This window comes from Trachemys scripta, chromosome 9 (assembly GCF_013100865.1).
Source record: "Trachemys scripta elegans isolate TJP31775 chromosome 9, CAS_Tse_1.0, whole genome shotgun sequence".
Lineage (NCBI taxonomy): Eukaryota > Metazoa > Chordata > Testudines > Emydidae > Trachemys > Trachemys scripta.
In genome coordinates this window covers 6,492,990-6,512,508 of record NC_048306.1, presented here as the reverse complement: position 1 = coordinate 6,512,508, position 19,519 = coordinate 6,492,990, and the positions used below count along the sequence as shown (strand labels likewise).

General features: G+C 43.1%; 2 protein-coding genes across 2 annotated transcripts in view; one reads left to right on the top strand and one right to left on the bottom strand.

Annotated features, from left to right (window-relative positions):
* Positions 1 to 813, bottom strand: part of F9 (coagulation factor IX) — a 28,142-nt gene extending 27,329 nt beyond the window's left edge. Inside the window, exon 1 of the mRNA XM_034781571.1 lies at positions 665 to 813. Coding sequence (XP_034637462.1) covers positions 665 to 737 — 73 coding nt within the window. The 5' untranslated portion in view covers positions 738 to 813. The remainder of the gene's footprint in view (positions 1 to 664) is intronic.
* A 22-nt stretch (positions 814 to 835) lies between these two features.
* On the top strand, positions 836 to 16,646 carry MCF2 (MCF.2 cell line derived transforming sequence). Its single transcript, XM_034781572.1, has 4 exons — positions 836 to 877; positions 1,388 to 1,480; positions 15,634 to 15,732; positions 16,490 to 16,646. The coding sequence occupies exons 2-4, from the start codon at positions 1,388 to 1,390 to the stop codon at positions 16,556 to 16,558; spliced, it is 261 nt and encodes an 86-aa protein (XP_034637463.1). The 5' UTR covers positions 836 to 877; the 3' UTR covers positions 16,559 to 16,646.
* The last annotated feature ends 2,873 nt before the right edge of the window (positions 16,647 to 19,519 follow it).

The window sequence follows — 19,519 nt, the reverse complement described above, 5'->3', positions numbered from 1 at the left end:
GTCCTGCTTCCATTGAGGTAAATGGTAAAAATGCCTTTGATTTCCTTAATGCAGGATCATGCCCCTGGACATGAGGAAAGATAGGCAACAAATGGTGTGATAGTTGGTGCATCAGCCTCACTTCTATTAGAAATGTCTGCTCTTTGGCCAAACTGTTCTCTTGCATGCTCATAATCTTAGTATAATATATTGCATTTGAATTTAGCCCGAATTTGGCATTTAAACAATCGTCACAGTAGAAAATCCAAGGACCCTGTCATGTATTTATTGGTCTACTGGACAGTTTGTTCTGGGATTCAAATACACTGTAAAAGGCGCAGACCCTAATTTGTAAATATTGTTTCCTCCGATTGTTTTAATTGAATTAAAATGGCTGAATCTAGAGCAATTCCTTGACATTAATAGTCATAAAATAAGTAGCAGAAAAGTCCCATTCTTTAAATAAAAAGCAGTACAGCAATTAATTTTATCACCATAAAACCCCTATTTTTTATTCTCAAGAGAAAACATACTTTTAAATGGAGAACCGATAAAATTCATCAGTCTTACTATGTGAATTTTGTTGCTGGTAAATGATGTATTCCTTATCAGAGGACAGAAATGTTATCCTATCTATGAGAGCAACTAAAAAGCAGAGGACTTGCTAGGTTTAAAATGAACCAACCTGTACATTCGGCACTGAGAAGAGATCCAAGAAGACCAGTGATGATCATGAGAGAGATTTTTGCCATTTTCATGTACCACGCAATCCTTTTGTTAATGAATTGTGCAAGTATAGAGAAGCGGGATCAATAGTTCCAAAGTACAGGTCCTTGTTTGTTTACTTTGGGTAAAGCTGAGCTCTCCCAGCTGAAGATTTTGAAGCCTGCTGCCCAAGGTAGCTCAAGATGTACATATCTCTTCCCACCCCCACCCCCCCCCGAAATGTTGACCTTTAATGGTAGACCTGGGTGAAAAGCAGAACTGCGCTGAAACTTGGATGCTGTGTCTGAAATGAGGAGAGGGTTTGGGGTTATTTTTTAAATCTTCTCCTCAGTGAGAAGTTGATGCACAAACTGTGGCAAAGGCCTGAGACTCAGGCCTACGATCCCTCTTCTAAATCACTCCCACTGATCCATGAATGTTATGGAAAGTCCCGAGAAGGGCACTGGTAGCTCCAAGAAACCTTCTATAGATGTTACAAACAGTCAAAGCAAAATGCCCAGTGTGATAACCACTTTCAGTCACTGCTGAAAATAAACATTTTTGGTGAACTTTGTTAATTTGGGGCGGAGTGGGGGAACTAGGGGACTGTTTAAGATGAACACAATGTGTGAATTCATGGTAAAGGTCTGAAAGACATTTGGTTTTCAGATTAGACTAAAAGGACATGATTCTTTTAAAACAGATGAATGCAGTTGGAATCACTGAAAACATGAAGGGGGATCATCGAAAATTTGAGATCTGGTACAGCGGACGAGAAGAGGTGTACGTTGTTCAGGTGTGTGATTTTTAAAATGCCATGTTTGATTTTTATCTTCTCATAGTGCTGTTTAAAATGGTGGACATTCAGCTGAGAATTGCCTGTCTCTTTGTGAACTGGGAACTCTGGCTGGCAAATATGTGTGGGCCATTTCTGTTCAGGTCCCTCGCTGCTCTATTAGACTGATAATGATCCAGTAGAGTAATAGAATAGATCAGAGCCGCCCCGAGGGGGGGGGGGGGGGGAAGTGGGGGAATTTGCCCCAGGCCACGCAGGGGCCCCCACGAGTATGTCGGAGGCTCCCCCCCGCCTCTTTCTTCCCCCATCCCCCTGGCACCTCAGCTGGTAAGGGGGCGGGGTGGCGAGCTGCGGCCGAGTGGCGGGAGCTCAGGCCCCTGGAAACACCAGGCCGCTGCAGCGCTGGACGCAGTGCGCTGAGGCTCCGGGAGAGGGGGCAAGTGGCATGGTAAGGGGCTGGGCACCCCCCCCCACCCCATCCCCCGCAGCCCTGACCCCCAGCTCCAAGCACAGCCCCTCTGAGTCGGGCACCCCCCAACCCAGAGCCCAGCTCCCCACCCAGCCCTGGGCAACAGCAGCAGCACCTCCAGGCAGCGACAGCCCATTGGCACCAACCATCACCATCACCCAGGGACAGCCCATTATGTAATTGCAAATGTATACATACCATTACAGCATTTAATGTTTTAAAATAATGTATTTTGTGTATTTTCAAATTATTACAAATTAATTTTTGAATGTAGTTCACTAGTTATTTTTTACATTTCCAAATATGTTACTATAGTATTGCAACTTTTTTTTTATGGAAGGGGCCCCCGAAATTGCTTTGCCCCAGGCCTCCTGAATCCTCTGGGCGGCCCTGTCTGGGACTGCCAGAGCTCAATACCTTTCGAAATCAGGCCAACAATTTTTAAGCTATGTGATCAAATACGAATCTTTGAAATAATACAATACCATTTTCTACAACCTAGACTATTCATAATATTTGCTTCATTCACTATTATGGTGGGCCAGTATATTTTGTTGATTAGGGTCCAGATTTTCAAAGGTATTTAGGCACCTAAAGAGGCAGGCGGTAGGGTTTTCACAAGCACCCAAGAGGTTAGGTACCTCACTCCCATTGAAATCAGAATTAGGCTCCAAACCTGTGTAGGAATGTCTGAAAAATCCCAGTAAGTCCCTATCTGCATCTCTAGGTATCTAAATCCCTTGAACAATCTGGCTCTTAGGGTCTATGCAAAGCCCAGTGAAGTCAAAGGGATGCTTTCCACTGATTTCCGTGGGATTCCTTCCATTGACTTCAAGGGGCTTTGTAGTAGGCTCTTACATTTCTCTTCCTTATGTTGTATGCAGTGTTGTTGTATGTCAGTCCCAGGATATCAGAGAGACAAGGTGGGGGAGGTAGTATATTGGAGGGAAGATCACTTGTCAGGATTATCTGGGTATATCTCCCATAATTAATTCCCTGCCATTGCAGGCGCCCTGGTCACGGTTTCACCTTGGTGTCTCCTATTCTCTGCTTGCCGCATACTAATTTAGTCTTCTGAGGGGCTGTAATACTTTCGTCTAGTTTCCATTGTTGGGTTTTGTGTGCAGGTGCTAGATGGTATTGATGGCCTGTGATATACAGAAGGTCAGACTAGACACTCTGATAGTTCCTTCTGGCCTTTAACTTAGTGACTGTGATCACTTCCAGAGCCAGAATATACCATAGGTTTCCTCGTTGAGTATCAAACCTTACAACTTTCTGGAGGACTTGAAGCCCGCCTGGAAAACAAAATGGCACTTTGTTTGGATCTCACATTAGAGAATTTGTATGCACAAATTGAACAAGGAAGCAAATAACTTTGAGAACAAATGTCCTATTTACCAACGTATGCACAGTCTTCCCATGTGGCTGGCAGGAGTTTGCCATGCCTTTTTTAGTAGAAACCAGAAAACAAATATAATATAGAGAAGAAAAACAAAGTTCTAGCTGTCAAAATCCAGTTTGACTGGGGCCCTAAATATTCTGCAGTAGCTAGGGTTGGAAAAAGGCAGGTGCTCAGTTTAATACTGCATTTTTTACTTCGGTGGGGCGGTCATGTAGGTGAATAATACAGTACACCAATTTCTCGCTAAAATTGTAGATTACGATGATTCCCTTCTCCAACCCCAAACAATCAAGGAAATGGGTTTAATACTCTGGTTTCTTGTAGGTATCTGTGTCTGTGTAAGGGTGCGGGACTCACCCTTGCGGCGCCTCCTGCTGGTCATCTCAGGAATTAGCTCTCCAGCCGTTGGAGCGCCTTCTGCAGGCTGCTGTCCCGCTACCACTTGGCCCGTGTCCCTCCCGGACCCGGTGCCCTGTTGTCTGGGGTGCTGCCCCCTGGCAGTAACCCCTCACTGCTCTGGGTCTCCCCCTCCCAGGGGAACCTCCACCCATTATCCCCACTTCACCTCAGTCTTGGCTACTGCCCTGGGGCAGGCTGCAGTATCAGCCTACTCATCACTGGCAAGGTTGGGTTTGGACCTGCTGCCTTTGCCTACCCCTGCACTGCCCTCTGCAACCCCCAGTACCCATTGGCCTTCTGCTAGGCTGCAGCCTGGGGCTTTCCAGGCTGGAGCCTCCCCAGCTCCTCTGCCTTTCCCCAGCCCTGCTCCACTCAGGTACTCTGCTCAGGTCCCTGCAGCCAGGTCCCTCCCTCTACAGCTAGAGAGAGACTGTGCTCCTGGCTCAAAGCCTTTTTATAGGGGCCGGCTGTGGTCTGTTTGGGGCATGGCTCCCAGCTGTGCCTACTTCCCCAATCAGCCTAGCTTTCCCCCTGCCCCAGCCCTCTGCCAGGGCTGTTTTAAGCCCTTCCGAGCAAGAGCGGGGTGACCACCCTGCTACAGTCCAGTGTTGGCACCTCTGCACACAGAGGGAAAAAGACTATGGAGACAGGAATGAGAGAGCTAGAAGCATCCTGTCCAGTGCATTCTTCTCTGTGCTAGTTTTCACTTTGTTTATGAAATGTGTAGTTAGTGGGAATATAAATTCTATGTGGGTAATGGGTATTTAACCTTCCTGGGGTCAGGATAAGCATATCATATAGGCTACAGCCTATAATGCATTTCTTTCTAAAATTAATTGCTCTTATCCCCATCATCTCAGCTTGTGATGCAGGGTTATTTGTTCTTTGCTTTATTAGCTCACATTCCAATTTAGTCTTTGCCTTTGATGGGTTTGTCATTGGCCAGAGCAACGATGAAGACACAGAATTCTCTGAAAAAATAACTTTTCCACCTGAATCTGTCTTATAGGATAAATGGAGAATTATATCCCTACTGCGGGATGGCTAGAGACAGGTTATCATTCACTATTACATTCTATAAACTATTAGGTAAACTTCTGTAGACCATGTTGGTCTTATTCCTATTAAATTCAGTGTGGTACAAAAGTAGGGCACTGGACAGGCCTCAGAAAACCTGGATTCTCTTCCCACTTCTGCCATTGAATTATTATGTGGCCTTGGGCAAATCACTTTATCTCTCTGTGTCTGTTTTCCCTCCCACCCTGTCTACATTGATTATAAACTCGATGGGTGCAGACCGTGTCTTGCCCTGTGTTAGTATGGAATTTGGCACTCTGCAGCCCCACTCTCAGTTGAGGCCTCTAAGTGCTGCAGTAACACAAATAATAATTGAATTCTCTAGGACTTTTCCGTAAGGGACACTTCTTAAGCGTATTCATCAGTGGTCAGAGAAATGAAGAGTATGGTCCCACCACCCGTGTTAACACAGCATACTCTTGAAGCACACCGCAGCAGTTAGTTGACATGGAGGATTAAACACGAGCCTAAAACTATAGTTTTCCATGAGACGTTTCACTTTATCTGAAGGTTTTCTTCATTTGCTCCTCTTCACAGGAGACAGATTATCAGCGATATTGCACTTGACACACACAACTACAAAGTTCAAAGGAAAATACAAAAGCAGTGACTAATCATGCCTAGGGTATCTCTCAAGATGCATTCAGCAAGCAATTCCACCCCCCTTCACCCCCAAGAAAACAATGTTTATTCAATTCAAGGTCAGACTCAGTACATTCTTGGGACTTCTCGTGTGTTGCCACCCTTCACACACAGACATCTCGTTGCCTGCAGTCAAGTGATTCATTTTTGTTTAAGATTTTAAACTTTTTTCAAGACAAAGTACAGAAAGTAAGTCATTCCAGGGCAGCCTGCTATGCTAGAACAGGGGTGGGGAAAGTATCTTCAGATTTGTATTTCCAAATTATTAGTACAAAACATCCATTTAATATTTTCCACCAGTGGGGGGAGCTAAAAAGCTTTTCAGGTTCAAGTCGCTCTTTAGCTATATGACTAAAACAATTCAGACAAGCAATTTGCTGTGGAACAATTTTAAAGGGCCCAATTCTGCAAAGGCGTAAGCACGTGAATATTCATTTCGGCAAGTGGTCAATGGAACAACTCGCATGAGTAAAGTTGCTGACATGCATGACTTTACAGGCTTAAGAAAGCACCACAACACTTGTAGTTGAGTAGGGCAACCGGTCTGTTTACAACAGGAGCTGGAAAACAAATACCATCCTATCTTTATTATATTTCTTAAACAGAAGAAAACAATTAAAGACCTATTCCTTTTCCATTAGGCTTGGCAGAATTCAGGGTTGTTTTTCATTTTGATGTCTATTGATACTTATTTTTAAGCTTTTTAATTTTTATCAATTTAAATGTTCACACAGGTGTGAAATTATTGGGGGAAGAGGGTGCATCAACCCCACATGTCAAAATTTCCTGTAAGCAAATAAGTTCTCAAGCAGTATTTTTCTTACTTTACCTCTGTGAAAATTTCAATCATCATCAATGGAAATATTTTTGGTTGGTTGTGTGTGTGTGTGTGTGTGTGATGAACTTGACATTTACCGATAACAATCTGACCCTTCCAAACCTAATTATAATATGAATTCGAGGGGCTTCGTAGGAAATTATATTGGCATTTGCTTTTGGTTTTGCAAATGAAATGTTTTCCATCTTAGAATAAGATTGAGTATTTTAAGATTACAGAAGAGTAGAGACACCCATGATTAATATTTAAAGATGCTAAGCCTCCCGGGAAAGGAAGGATTTGTTGGATAACATTGCAGTTTCCTTAACCTGTTTGTTCGCCATTCAAATTGAAAATTTTAATTTTATGCTGATTGCTTGAAGAGCTAATGTTCAGAAACTTTCACAAGAGACTGCTGAGCTGGAGAAGAGTCTATAAATAACTGCTTTAGAAGTAAGCCTCAGTGAGTTGGCCATAACCCAGATCGGATTGAGACCGTGAGACTTCAAAAAGTGTTGTGAGTTACTCTAAGTCACCTCTGATTCATTCAGAAATATTACCTAGCAATGAGACAGGAGCCCCAGATCCACCTACTGAAAGTATTTGAAGCCTGAAGTTTAATTCCCTGTTGCCCTGCACCTTGTGCTGATGCAAAGTGAATGTAAAACAATCCCGTGATATAACAGCATTTTTTCCTGACTTTGCATTGTGTAAAGGTGATTATACAAGGTGTGGCGTAATGGGGAAATCTGGCAGCAGGGTAGCTGGCACTTCTGGGCCTAGCACATTGTGAATTGACTGATGATACAAAGTATGCAGAAGTAGATATATATTTTTAAATTAATGCCTGGCGTGACCTGTTTGAACTCATCCCAAGGTCTCCACCCTCTCCCCATTTAAGTTCTTCTGTCATGCAGCCTATAGTTAAGTTTGTTGATTTGTAACATCCCAATTGTTACCCTTCTCTCACAATTGTGTACTTGTCCATTCTGCAGAGCAAGCTCCTTAAGGCAGCAGAAGGGATGGTCTCTATGTCTGGAAAGTGCTTAGGACATCCTTGTAGAGACTATAGAAACACCATGGTCAGACTGTCTTTATTTCCTTTGTGCATAGACCCTTACCTCTCACTATAGGTCTCCTTAGTGGTTACCATGAATAGGGGCTCCAAACATTCACAACTAAAACCACATCTCCCTTTGAGAAAAAAGGGAACATACAGAAGAGTGGACCATGGTTAGAGTGCCTCCTGGTGGCACAGCAAGCTCTCCTGCCCTAGAGACCCCTGCCAATAGTTGTGATGATCTGCCTCTTCTCATGACTCACCCCTCTGGCCAGGTCACGTTTGGCCCAACCCTTGCAGGTAAACAAAGAGTGTAGTAAACTCAACTCAAACAAACATAATGCTCAGACTCTTTGCCCCTTCCCAGGCTCTGTAGGGTTTTCCTCCTGCTCCTGTGTGGAGCAATACCTCCCCAGGGCTTTCTGTCTTGAAGTTTGGCTCCAAATCCAACAGTCCTTCTCCCCTTTGAGCCAGGTGTTTCCGCAGCAACAAGTCGGGGAACGCAGGCCCTTTGTCTCCTCTGAATTCCAGTCCAGGAACATTGTGGGAAGCAGCCAAGATCTGCACCTTTACAGTCCTCACTGCTTCCCTGGACTTCTTCCTTTCTTGGCCTTCCTTCAGGTCCTTTCCCACAGCTCCTCCCCAGACTCACTGTACACCTGTCTCTCTCAAGGCCCTTCCTTCTAGCACCCAGATAACTCTGCAGAGTTCTTTCCCTCCAGCCCTTTACTCAGCTGGGCTTCCTCTCTCTATGCTCTCCACCCAGCTCCTTCCCCAGCTGGTTCTCGTCTTCAGCTGCTCCTGGCCCACCTCCCTGGTGCAACCAGGTCCCTTCATGGAGCATTCTAGCTCCAGTTAACTCTTTTAGTGCCCGTGTGGGGTATATACCACATCACAGAAGGGTGAGAAACGTTTATCCACACTTTTCACTGAAGAACAACATTATAGGAATGAAATATCAGCATAAAACACAAACAACCCTGTCAAGGACAGGGTAGACTGATGAACCAAGATGACACCCATTCTGATAGAGCAGGGGTCGGCAACCTTTCAGAAGTGGTGTGCTGAGTCTTCATTTATTCACTCTAATTTAAGGTTTCGCGTGCCAGTAATACATTATAACATTTTTAGAAGGTCTCTTTCTAGAAGTCTATAATATATAACTAAACTATTGTTGTATGTAAAGTAAATAAGGTTTTTAAAATGTTTAAGAAGCTTCATTTAAAATTAAATTAAAATGCAGAGCCCCCTGGACTGGTGGCCAGGACCTGGGCAGTGAGAGTGCCACTGAAAATCCGTTCGTGTGCCGCCTTTGGCATGCATGCCATAGGTTACCTATCCCGTGACAGAGGATTCAAGGCACCCTTGTAAAGAAGAATCAAGCGATTTTGGCACTTCCCTGCACTGTCCCATTTCTTGAGAATTTTTTACTCAGATGTGATCTCCTAGATTCAGTACTCTCAAGGATTTGACTGTATGGTGCCTCTCAAAGTCCCTCTTCTGATGGATTTTATATTGAGCTTCTGTCTTCTATAGTCTTGAGAAATCAGGCCAACAACAGTCTCGTTGGGAAGGAATGGTTGGGACAGTGGACCTCAACTTCCTTTCAAACAGTAGTTCTGCAGGGCTCAATCCATTTGCTTTTGGTAAAAGTTGTGTGGTATTCTCCTTCTAGCTTCCCCAGTCTTTGAATAATTGTGTGAACCCCTTCCTGATATCAGGTTCTAGGCACATGGTGACTGGTTTTATTCTTATAACCAGGCCTAGGGCTGTGATTACTGGGTGATCAAGTAGAGCAGTGCATAGGCTATCCACAGCCTAGACCTCTTGGGATGTAATTTTCTCTTAGTTTTAGAGTGACCAAAGTTTTTTCTTTCACATTTAATCAGGAGTTTCCCAGGCTTTTTAATATCTTTGGTTCTCAACATGTCAGTGATTTCATCCTCCTATAAAGTAATTCTGTTACGTCAGCACTCGTGTCAATTTTGAAGTCTATTTCATACTCTCACAAGGTGATCGTGGAGATCCATGGTGATTCTTTTGGGTCATCTCCTATGACTCCAAGTTATGCATTCTTTTTCAAAGACAGCTGCTGCCATGGTCTTCGATTGGCAGACTGCTGCATAATGTCCTTGTTTGAGACATTTCCTGTATTTGGTGTCCCTTGATGGACAAAGTCACTTGCTGTGAGGTAGCTTGCTACCCCTTGGGCATTCTTTCATGCTCTTGTTGTATTCCTTTTCTATGCACCATGTTAGTATAGCCCTCTCTGGATTTCCTTTCTGCTTGTACTTGGGCTGGGTGGGTAGTGTTTCTGGACTTCTTGGGATATTGTCCTCTCTTTGTCTATGGCTTCTCTTGCAGGGTCCTCCTCAAAGTTAGTCCCAAGGAGTGTCAGTCGCTTGTCTATGTACTGACTTTGGAGGACTATGTTTTTAGTGATCGTTAGTGTAAGGTTAGGATCATTCTGGAGTCTGATACTGTAATTGCAGTCTTTCAGTCCTACAGCAACAAGCCTATTTCTGATAAGTTCTTTGCTCATTTCTCCATGGTCACAGTGTTTGACTAGGTATCAGAGGGGTAGCCATGTTAGTTTGAATCTGTAAAAAGCAACAGAGGGTCCTGTGGCACCTTTAAGACTAACAGAAGTATTGGGAGCATAAGCTTTCGTGGGTAAGAACCTCACTTCTTCAGATGCAAGTAATGGAAATTTCCAGAGGCAGGTATAAATCAGTATGGAGATAACGAGGTTAGTTCAATCAGGGAGGGTGAGGTGCTCTGCTAGCAGTAGAGGTGAACACCAAGGGAGGAGAAACTGCTTCTGTAGTTGGATAGCCATTCACAGTCTTTGTTTAATCCTGATCTGATGGTGTCAAATTTGCAAATGAACTGGAGCTCAGCAGTTTCTCTTTGGAGTCTGGTCCTGAAGTTTTTTTGCTGTAAGATGGCTACCTTTACATCTGCTATTGTGTGGCCAGGGAGGTTGAAGTGTTCTCCTACAGGTTTTTGTATATTGCCATTCCTGATATCTAGTGTTTGATTGGGTTGTACAGACTGTTACGAAATCATTCACTGACTCACGCTTTTCCTGCTTGCATAAGTCAAATTGTGTCAGCTCAAAAAAAAAAAAATCACATGGCATGGCATGAAATATTTACCCAGTATTGAACTATTTCACCTGAGCAGTTGTGAGGCTTCAGTAAGGACAGCATCCTCTGCTCTAGGTCCTATTCTGTAGAGCTGGGTACTAACTGGCTTCTTCTCTGATTGAAGACACCTGATGGAACCTTTGGTATCTGCTTACCCAGAGTGTCCAACCCTCGGAGTGCAGAGAACTGAATTCTGCTGGGGGTGGTATTTGGAAAAAAAAGTTCCAGGTCATACATAGCCATCTCTGCTGTTCTATAGATCTCTCTCGCACACTGCTGTTTCAGCCTGGACTCACCATAACCAGGATTGAGGGTAGGAAAGTAAGGGACAACGAAGCAAAGGCTAAGCCTGCAGTAAGACCAGTTTGCTTCCATAAAGGGCCACACCACCTCACTTCACACACAGGTCCGGCTGAATGCAAGACTGACTTTATTTCATGTTACTCTTGCCTCCTAACTATATATCCACTAGTGGCCACTCTGAATAATGCATCTAAACATTCACATGACTGTCTTGATCACTCCTGCTAGCAATTAATGATAATATTTTAAAATCAGACTGTTGTGGTTATTGTTCTTTACACAATATGAAAAAAACCACATGGGGAGAGTTGGCTTCCAAATAACCACATTTACTAACTATATCCAAACATACCAGGCCTAGCTCCATACACACTGCTGCACTGATTGGTTTCTGGCACTTTCAAAACCATAGATTCTGGGGAGAACCACTAGAGGGCTCACAAGCCATTTAAACTGGTTAAAGGGATACTACCCTATTGCTATATGCTACAGACTCACTAATATTCAAGAGTGAAAACTGTTTCAAACCCAAGGATTTCGTTCTCAGTTCAATTGTCCTCATCAAAAAGAACCACCCCAACTGGAACAGGTGTTAGGTGGAAAATGGGGTATGACAAGAAGAATATTCTAGAGAAAATAATTCTGCGCCCCAAAACTAGTTGTAAATTTTTAAAATATCAGATAAAATTTTGATAATGGTCCTGTGACTATGAATATTCTCAATCAAGGGCATCAGAGAGCCTGATTTTCACTGGTGTCTAGTAAAAACCTAAGGGCCTAACTTCAAGCTCAAAAGCTTGAATCACATTAGCTTCAAAGTCCTGCCAAGGCTGTGAATACGTCTGCTTGGAAAGGAGATAGCAGTTCGGGGCATCTTTCCTGAGGAGACAAATAGACAATACAACTCCCACATCCAAGGGACTTCATACTAATAAGCAGGTCTATTCTACCTCAGGACAGAAAGAGGACTGCTGGAAAGGACCTTAGCTGAAGGTTGGTTGTGCTCAGGAGGAGTGGGACGGATCCAAAGCCTGCTTGAGTGATTGGAAAGACTCCAGGGAAAGTTGATGTAAGGCTGCCTCCTCTAAGTGACATTGAGAGGAGCAAAGTGTTTTAACCTGACTGCTAAGTGAGGAACAGGGTGGAGATCAGAGCCTTCAATGCATTAGCCCCTCAAAATAACAGAAGTCCTTCCACATGAACAGTGAAAGATTGGAATGTACCATTTGATATTCAAGGGGGAAAGAAGGCAGCAAGGGAGAAGTTGCCATGTTCTATATTTCCCCCTGATAAATCCAGGGACGTATTTCTAGAACATTCAGCAGGAGTAAAAATGTATTCGGTTTTTAAATGCTCAGCTATGTGAGAGAGAAGCATTTGGCAAACTGGGATACACACTGTACAGAGGGATTACTATTAGCTGTTTAATAATGGTTTCACATCAACACTGGCAACTTGTACAACATAGCATAGCCCACAATATAAATCCCCAAGCAACCTGACCAGTATGTTCTAATGGTTAGGGCTGTAGTCTGTTCAATTCCCTGCTCCTCAGACTTCCTTGTGTGACCTTGGGCAAGTCACTTAGCCTCTCTGTTCCTCTTCTGTACAATGGGGATAATAGCCCTGCCCTCCCTCACAGGTGTGTTGTGAGGATAAATGCATTAAAGATTGTGAGGTGTGATGGGGGCCAGACAAATACTTTAGATAGAGAGACCTCCACCACTAATGCCTGAGAGGTTATGCCTGGAGAATGGTGAATAGCCATCATCTGCTTAAAAATGATAAATGATGACTTTCTAAACCCAAAAAGCATTACAACCAACTCACGGTAGCTCTATATTTGATCTCATTCTGATGGATCAAGATGAATCGATCCACTGAACTAAATCTGATGGTCACCTCCGTGTAAGTGATCATGTTCTAATTTCTCTTACTATATGCAGAGAGAATATAGTTCCAACCAGTAACATATACACTTGAGGCTTTTAAAAGTCCGGGTTCCAAAAACAACCGAGGAAAACTGAGCAGGAGAAAATATTTAAACAAACATAAAAGTGTGACTGATAACTGGGAATGGATTATTTTATATTAATATTAATATAATTATATTTATATATTAAGTATATTTTATTTGATATCACACACACAATTCCACAGGCATGAAAGAAGGCTTCTTTGATTAAAATACCCTCCTGGCTAAGAGGGAAGATGCAAGCAGCAATAACCAAACAATATACACTAAATGGAAAGATCAGGAAGCATGTAGGAATGAGTGCAAGTCAGCAGTTACTAAATGCAGATAATCAATATGGAAAGCTAAGGGTATTAATGAAAACAATTATATGACCAGTAGTGTTAAGGAAAAGTTCTTTAAATGCATCAGGAACATCTTTATCACTGATTGGAATAAACAAGTAAAATAATTGCTTATAAAATTTGTAAATGACACAAAAATGGATGGAGCGGTCAATAACGATAGTTATATAGACTGAGCTGAATTATTTGAATAGGCATTTTAACACAGCCAAATGCAAGGTCAGACCTCTAGGAACAAAATGTCAGTCACACTTCTAAGATGGCTGAATGAATCTTTAAAACAGTGACTCAGAAAGACTTGGGGATCATGGCAGATAACCCATTGACCGTGAGCTACAGAATTACACTGGGAGCTACAAGGGCAAACAGGCGACAAAGAGTCCTGTGGCACCTTACAGAGTAAGCTTTCGTGTCACTGGGTATTCACCCACGAAAGCTTATGCTCCAATACGTCTGTTAGTCTATAAGGTGCCACAGGACTCTTTGTCGCTTTTTACAGATCCAGACTAACACAGCTACCTCTCTGACACAAGGGCAAATGTGATTCTTAGGTATAAACAGGGGGATATGAAGTAGGAGTTGGGAGGTGGTATTACCTCTGGATATGGTATTAGTGAAATCATTGCTGGAATACTGGGTCCAGACTTCAAAAAAAGATGGACAAATTGGAAACGGTCAAAAACATGCAAGAGACTTAAAGCTCAGTCTGTTTAGTTTATCCAAGGTTAAGCAGTGACTTGATCCCAGTCTACAAGTAGCTACATGGGGCAGAAATTTACAGTAGTAGATAGCTCTTTAATCTAGCAGAAAAAGATATAGTGACATCCAATGATTTGATGCTAAAACTAGGCAGATTCAGATTAGAAACAAGGCACACATTTTTAACAGTGAGGGTAACTAACCATTGGAACAATCTATGTAGGGACAGGGTGGATTCTCTATTACTTGCAATCTCTAAATCAAGATTGGATATCTTTCGAAGGCACACTATAGCTTAACCAGAACTTATGGGCTTGATGCTGAAATTACTGCATGAGATTCTCTGGCCTGTGTTAGGCAGGATGTCAGACTAAATGATCATGATGGTCCCTTCTGGTCATAAAAATAAAGAAATAAATAAATATGAATCTGTGCTTACGTCTTCCTTATTTTTAACCTTCTGGTAAATGGAAAAAGCTTATGGTGACATTGGAAATATTTTGTAAAATGTCCAGAACAATTATTCTCAATTTGAAGTCAGTGAATAATGCAGAAAATTCCAAAGCGGTATCAGCGATAAATGGTTGTCTTCCTAAAAGGTTGGAGTGAGCTATAATGGGGAAACATTTCAGGGAATGTTACATGAGGGTGACCAAAAAGGTAATTTTAAAAACTTGAGGAAAAATACATGTGAGGACTAACATTTATTAAATGGTAAACACCACAGAGAAGCAGGTGACCCTTAACAGCATATGCAGCGTGAGCTTCAGAGGGGAGGTTTAATTCTTTCCTGCATTGTCCTTGGTATTATTTTTTCTGAGAAAATAAAATTGAATAGTGTTGAGAAGTAGCAGTGGGACCCGAGATCACACATCATTCAGTGTGCAGAGGTAGCGGTAGCTACTATAAGGATTTATGTGAAGTAACAGATCTTGCAATGTATTCTTTTGGTAATATTTGGGAGCAGTTGTAAGCAATATAAATGGATTGAAGTCTGCACTAATTCTTCAATCCACCTTTATTAAAATATATTACAATGTTCTATAGTAATGAATCAAAACACTACCGGTGGGATCTTTCAAAAGCATTCGTCTTTGACTTCTATGGGAGCGGAATTAAGCCAACAATTTTGAAAATCTCACCCTTAGATAGATAGAAATCCTGTGTGTATAATGCCTACTATACACACAGGATCTTTGTTTTTTAAATTAAAATGGGGAGGAAAAAGGCTTTATTGATAACAGATGAGTCCAAGCAAAAACTCAGATCTGAAATACATCACTGAGGATTGAGGGTTCATTGTGCTAGGATAACCTCTGGATCACTTCAACCCAACAGGGCCTTGGGTTAATTCCAGAATGTGTGAGGATGCTCTGGATTTGAGCCTGATGGGGTGCTTATAGCTTCCCCCCTTTCTCCACTGCCAAGGCAGGCTGCCTTTGGGATTTCCTGCTTTGAAGTGAAAGTTCCAAATGAAGTTGCAACAAAATGAACAAAAGATTCTAATTTCTGTCTCCGTGTAACCAGTCACAAACAGAGAAATAGGTTAACGAGGCCAGTACCATGAGCAGAGCAGGGAATGGGAATGAGGAGTGTGTTAACCAGTGTGTATATGTTATACATGTTGCATACCGCGTTAAAGTGTTACACATTATATATTATGTTAGCAGAAAGCTTTATAATTAAAGGGTATTATGCTTACTCTTGTTCACTCAGATTTAGTATCCCATAATACTTCGCAAAGCTGAAGTCAGCTTTGGCATTAGCAAATGCAAAATATGTCAAAATCAAGATACATTTGTTCTCTGTCCTAGTATAGGTATCTTTACGGGCAACTGGTTTGGACTGTAGTATCGAAAACAGAGACGAGAAAAATACGGAACAACACAACAAGTGAAGAAACTTATGAACTAGTGAGTTGGATTTTAGTGATGTATAACTAGTTTTGTAATTTGTAAACCCATCCTTTAAATACAACTAGCTGAAATGTCTATCTTTAAACATGCTTTCTGTGTAAGGCATGAAACAATCTGTGAGATAAGACTTGCTTGGGTATGTAGCTCTCCTTTTCATATTGTACTACACCTCTACTTTGATATAATGCTGTCCTCGGGAGCCAAAAAAATCTTACTGCATTATAGGTGAAACCGCGTTATATTGAACTTGCTTTGATCCACTGGAACACACAGTCCCACCCCCCCACCCCCCGGAGCGCTGCTTTACCGCGTTATGTCCAAATTCGTGTTATATCGGGTGGCGTTATAATGGGGTAGAGGTGTACTTTGTCTTTAGACAATACATTTGGCTAAGTTCAATTACTGGGTCCCTTCAACATTTTAAAGAATGAACCATGAGTGACGTCAAACAATTGGCTACACCTTTTAGTAAATAACAGTAAATAGGGAAGAGCCTTCAACTCATTATGGTGGGAGCCAGAGAACCATTGGAGGAATTCAAAGAGAGGTGGTGATATGGTCCAATTGATGAGCGTTGTACTGTTACACTCTTGACTCAGATTTAGCTTGTGATCCACTATGACCTGCAAATACCTTTCCGCAGTACTCCGACCAAGGCAGTCATTTCCCATTTTGTGTGTGTGCAACTGATTGTTCCTTCCTAAGTGGAGCACTTTGCATTTGTCCTTATTGAATTTCATCCTATTTACTTCAGACCAGTTTCTCCAGTTATGCTGCAACCCTTGTCCAATCGACCAAGCTGCAGTGGTGTAACGGAAGGTAGCATTTAGCTCTGTGTCTGTGAGAAACTCAAGACGAGCTCAGCATACTGAGAACTCAGCAAGAGGAATTCATGGCACTGCTAGATGAGGTCCCGATGGTGAATTCCTTCCACTGTGCAACCTAAGCTTGAAGAATAAAGGTCTTGAGGAGAAACACTCAAAGTCCTGAATTTATTTATTTATAGATAGAGTATATATAGCACTTACCTGTCTAAAGCAGGATTCATAATGTAGGATACACATTGCAAACTCTTTATTCTTCAGCTAGTTTGACACTATATTTCAAGATAAAAAAGCCTATATGAAAAAGCACCCATCAAGAGCATTAGGGAGATGCCTTTTTGTAATGTCTAAACTAGATCATAGTTTAAATTGTGGCGGATAAGTCTGAGCTGCGGAACTCATGCGTTTGTTCAAAGTCTATAATTTGGGGGGGGGGGGGGGGGACCACAAATAGATCAGATATTAGGCTTTTTAAGTGGTTGCATTTCCATGCGTGCAAAACACTTGACTCAAATTAAGGAATTCTCAGTATTACGCCAGCTCAGAAATGGTATATTTGTAATTGAGTCATGCAGCTTTAATTGCTAAATGAGCTGGATGGGATGGAATAAATAGTTTGTTAAGGTAAATTGGGAATGTAGCTTTTGAAATTATTCAAATTTGTAATTTAAATAACCCTATACACTAGAATCCCAGGAAATGTACAGTTAAGGCTCCAAATACCAACTTTGGGCCAGATACTCAACTGGTGTCAGTAGATCTCCATTGACGTCAATGGTGCTGTAACGGGGTGGGACTCACCACCATGGTGCCGCCTGCTGGTCGTTCTGGGAATTAGCTCAGTCTTTTCACAGGCGCCCTCTCCGGTGGTGTCTCGCCGCTGTCACTTCTGCTCTGGACCCGCGTTTCCTCAAGGATCGCAATGTCCTCTTCAGGACACAGTCCTCCGGCCATGACCCATTCCGTTCTCCCCCACTTCTGGCGGGGAGCAGCAGTCCTCTGGCCAGCCACTCGCCTCTGTAGCCAACTGCAGCCCAAGGTTCTAGCCATTTGCCTCAGTGGCAAACTGCAGCCCGTTATTGACCACTCCCCTCAGTGGCAAGTGCTGGTGGGGGGAAAGGGGACCCAGGCCCTCCCACTACTCCAGGTTCTGACCCAGAGACCCTCTAGGAGGCAGCCATGTGCTGCATCTCCTTCAACATTGGCCATCCATTTCCCTGGGCCACTTCCCCATAGCCCTAGCACCTTCTCTGCTCCCGTATCCAGGCTTCAGTCTTTCAGCCAGTCAGACTAGAGCTCCCTCTCGCTCCCCAGACCTGGCCCAGCACTGCTCTGTCCAGGGTGCTGGCAGTTCCCTCAGCCCTTCAGGGACCCAGTCCTTTCTCCTGGGCTGCCAAGAGGGAGCTGCCCCCTTTGCCCTGCAGCTCTCTTTATATATGGGCCTGCTCGGCCCTGATTGGCTGCTCCTTGCAGCCCCTCTCTGATTGGCTGTCTGCTGCGTGGCCTCCCCAGGGCTGCTATTAACCCTTTCTCCACCAGTATGGGGCAGATGCCCCATCACAAGTGCCTAAGCCAGTTTAGGATCCAGACTCTTGTATCTGCCCCTGTATCCCATTCTGGACCTTCTTCTGCCTATCAAGACCCTCACCAGCCACCACACAAAACTGATGTCTACCTCGTTGATTATATGGATTCCAACTGTATACTCTATAAATTGTTGTAACCCACCTCCAAACTATACCAGGTGCCTGGGAGGTGTCAGCAAGGCCTGTACAGCTCTGGGATCCACTTTTCCCGCTAAGAAGTTGGAGAGAGTCCCTGAAATAGAAGGAGATTGGAAGGTGGCTTATGGGGGAGAATGGAGAATGGAGGGATGCAAGGAGTCCCTGGCGTGTCCCATGCACTCGGCTGCCAGAAGCAATAAAATGTGTGACCCCCTACTATCATTTAGCAAAGAAAGGCAAGGTCCTTGTCATAATGGGATTAGACCATCTCTGTCAAATGAGTTGTATGGGCTAGCTTTTCAGCTGGTGTAAATGAAGTTAGCTCTAATTCAGTCAATGGAGATACCCCAAAAGAGGATCTGGCCCATAGGTTTTTAAAAGGAAGTTGACTGTCATTGACCTATATACTGATCAGGCTTGTTTATTGTAATGATGCTTTCGATATCAAATGTTAAATCATACAGGGTTTTAATTAAGTGCAAGATGTTGCCCTTGACAGTGTATCTGTCTCACATGGGTTTCTGATCACAGTGTTAGCTATATAAATCCAATGGATTTTTCCGATGGACAAAGGGGAGGATCAGAAATCTTTCACATGAATTTTCAGAATTCGGGTGGAGGCAGTTCACATTCATGCCAATTAGAAACAGAAAGAGCCTCTTTACTGAACATACAAGGAACCCCTGGAGGACATTGCGAGATACGGTGCCAAGCTCACAGGTTTTTAGAAAATAATTGTTAAAAAATGCTGGGCAAGTTCAGACCTGATGACCTGTGAGTCCTGTCAACATCTGGGAGCTGCGGAGTGGGCTCTGGTGGCATTTCACCTGTTCACACCCAGGTTGAATTAATCCCAGTGTTTGGAAGCAAGTGGGAACGGCGAGGTCTAAATTCAAACCCTGTAGGAACTGATCCAACCCAGCCTTGCATTTATTTCCAGAAAAGACAATTAAAAGGAAACCTGATCAGACATTTTCAAAAATAGACCCAATAGGAAGTTATTAGAGCCACAGTGAAATGTGTCACACTAATGAATTAATAATTGTGTTTACCCTTTTCCTTGGGAATCTTTTGCCCGTCTCGCCATTTCTGACTGTCGCTCAGCATCTTTGAAAAAGAATATTTCAAAGCAGTTCTCTGCTTCTGCAGAGCCGGTGACTGAGCTCCTTCCGACAGTTATTCACTTCCTGTAATATCTCACAGCACTGGAGCTCCCAGATGAAAGGAGAATTCGCG

Coding starts and splice junctions, on each gene's coding strand:
- MCF2 (XM_034781572.1), top strand. CDS start 1,388: ATGAATGCAGTTGGAATCACTGAAAACATGAAGGGGGATCATCGAAAA. Junction 1,481..15,633: donor AAGAGGTGTACGTTGTTCAG/GTGTGTGATTTT, acceptor TCTCTGTCCTAG/TATAGGTATCTTTACGGGCA. Junction 15,733..16,489: donor GTGAAGAAACTTATGAACTA/GTGAGTTGGATT, acceptor TATTTACTTCAG/ACCAGTTTCTCCAGTTATGC.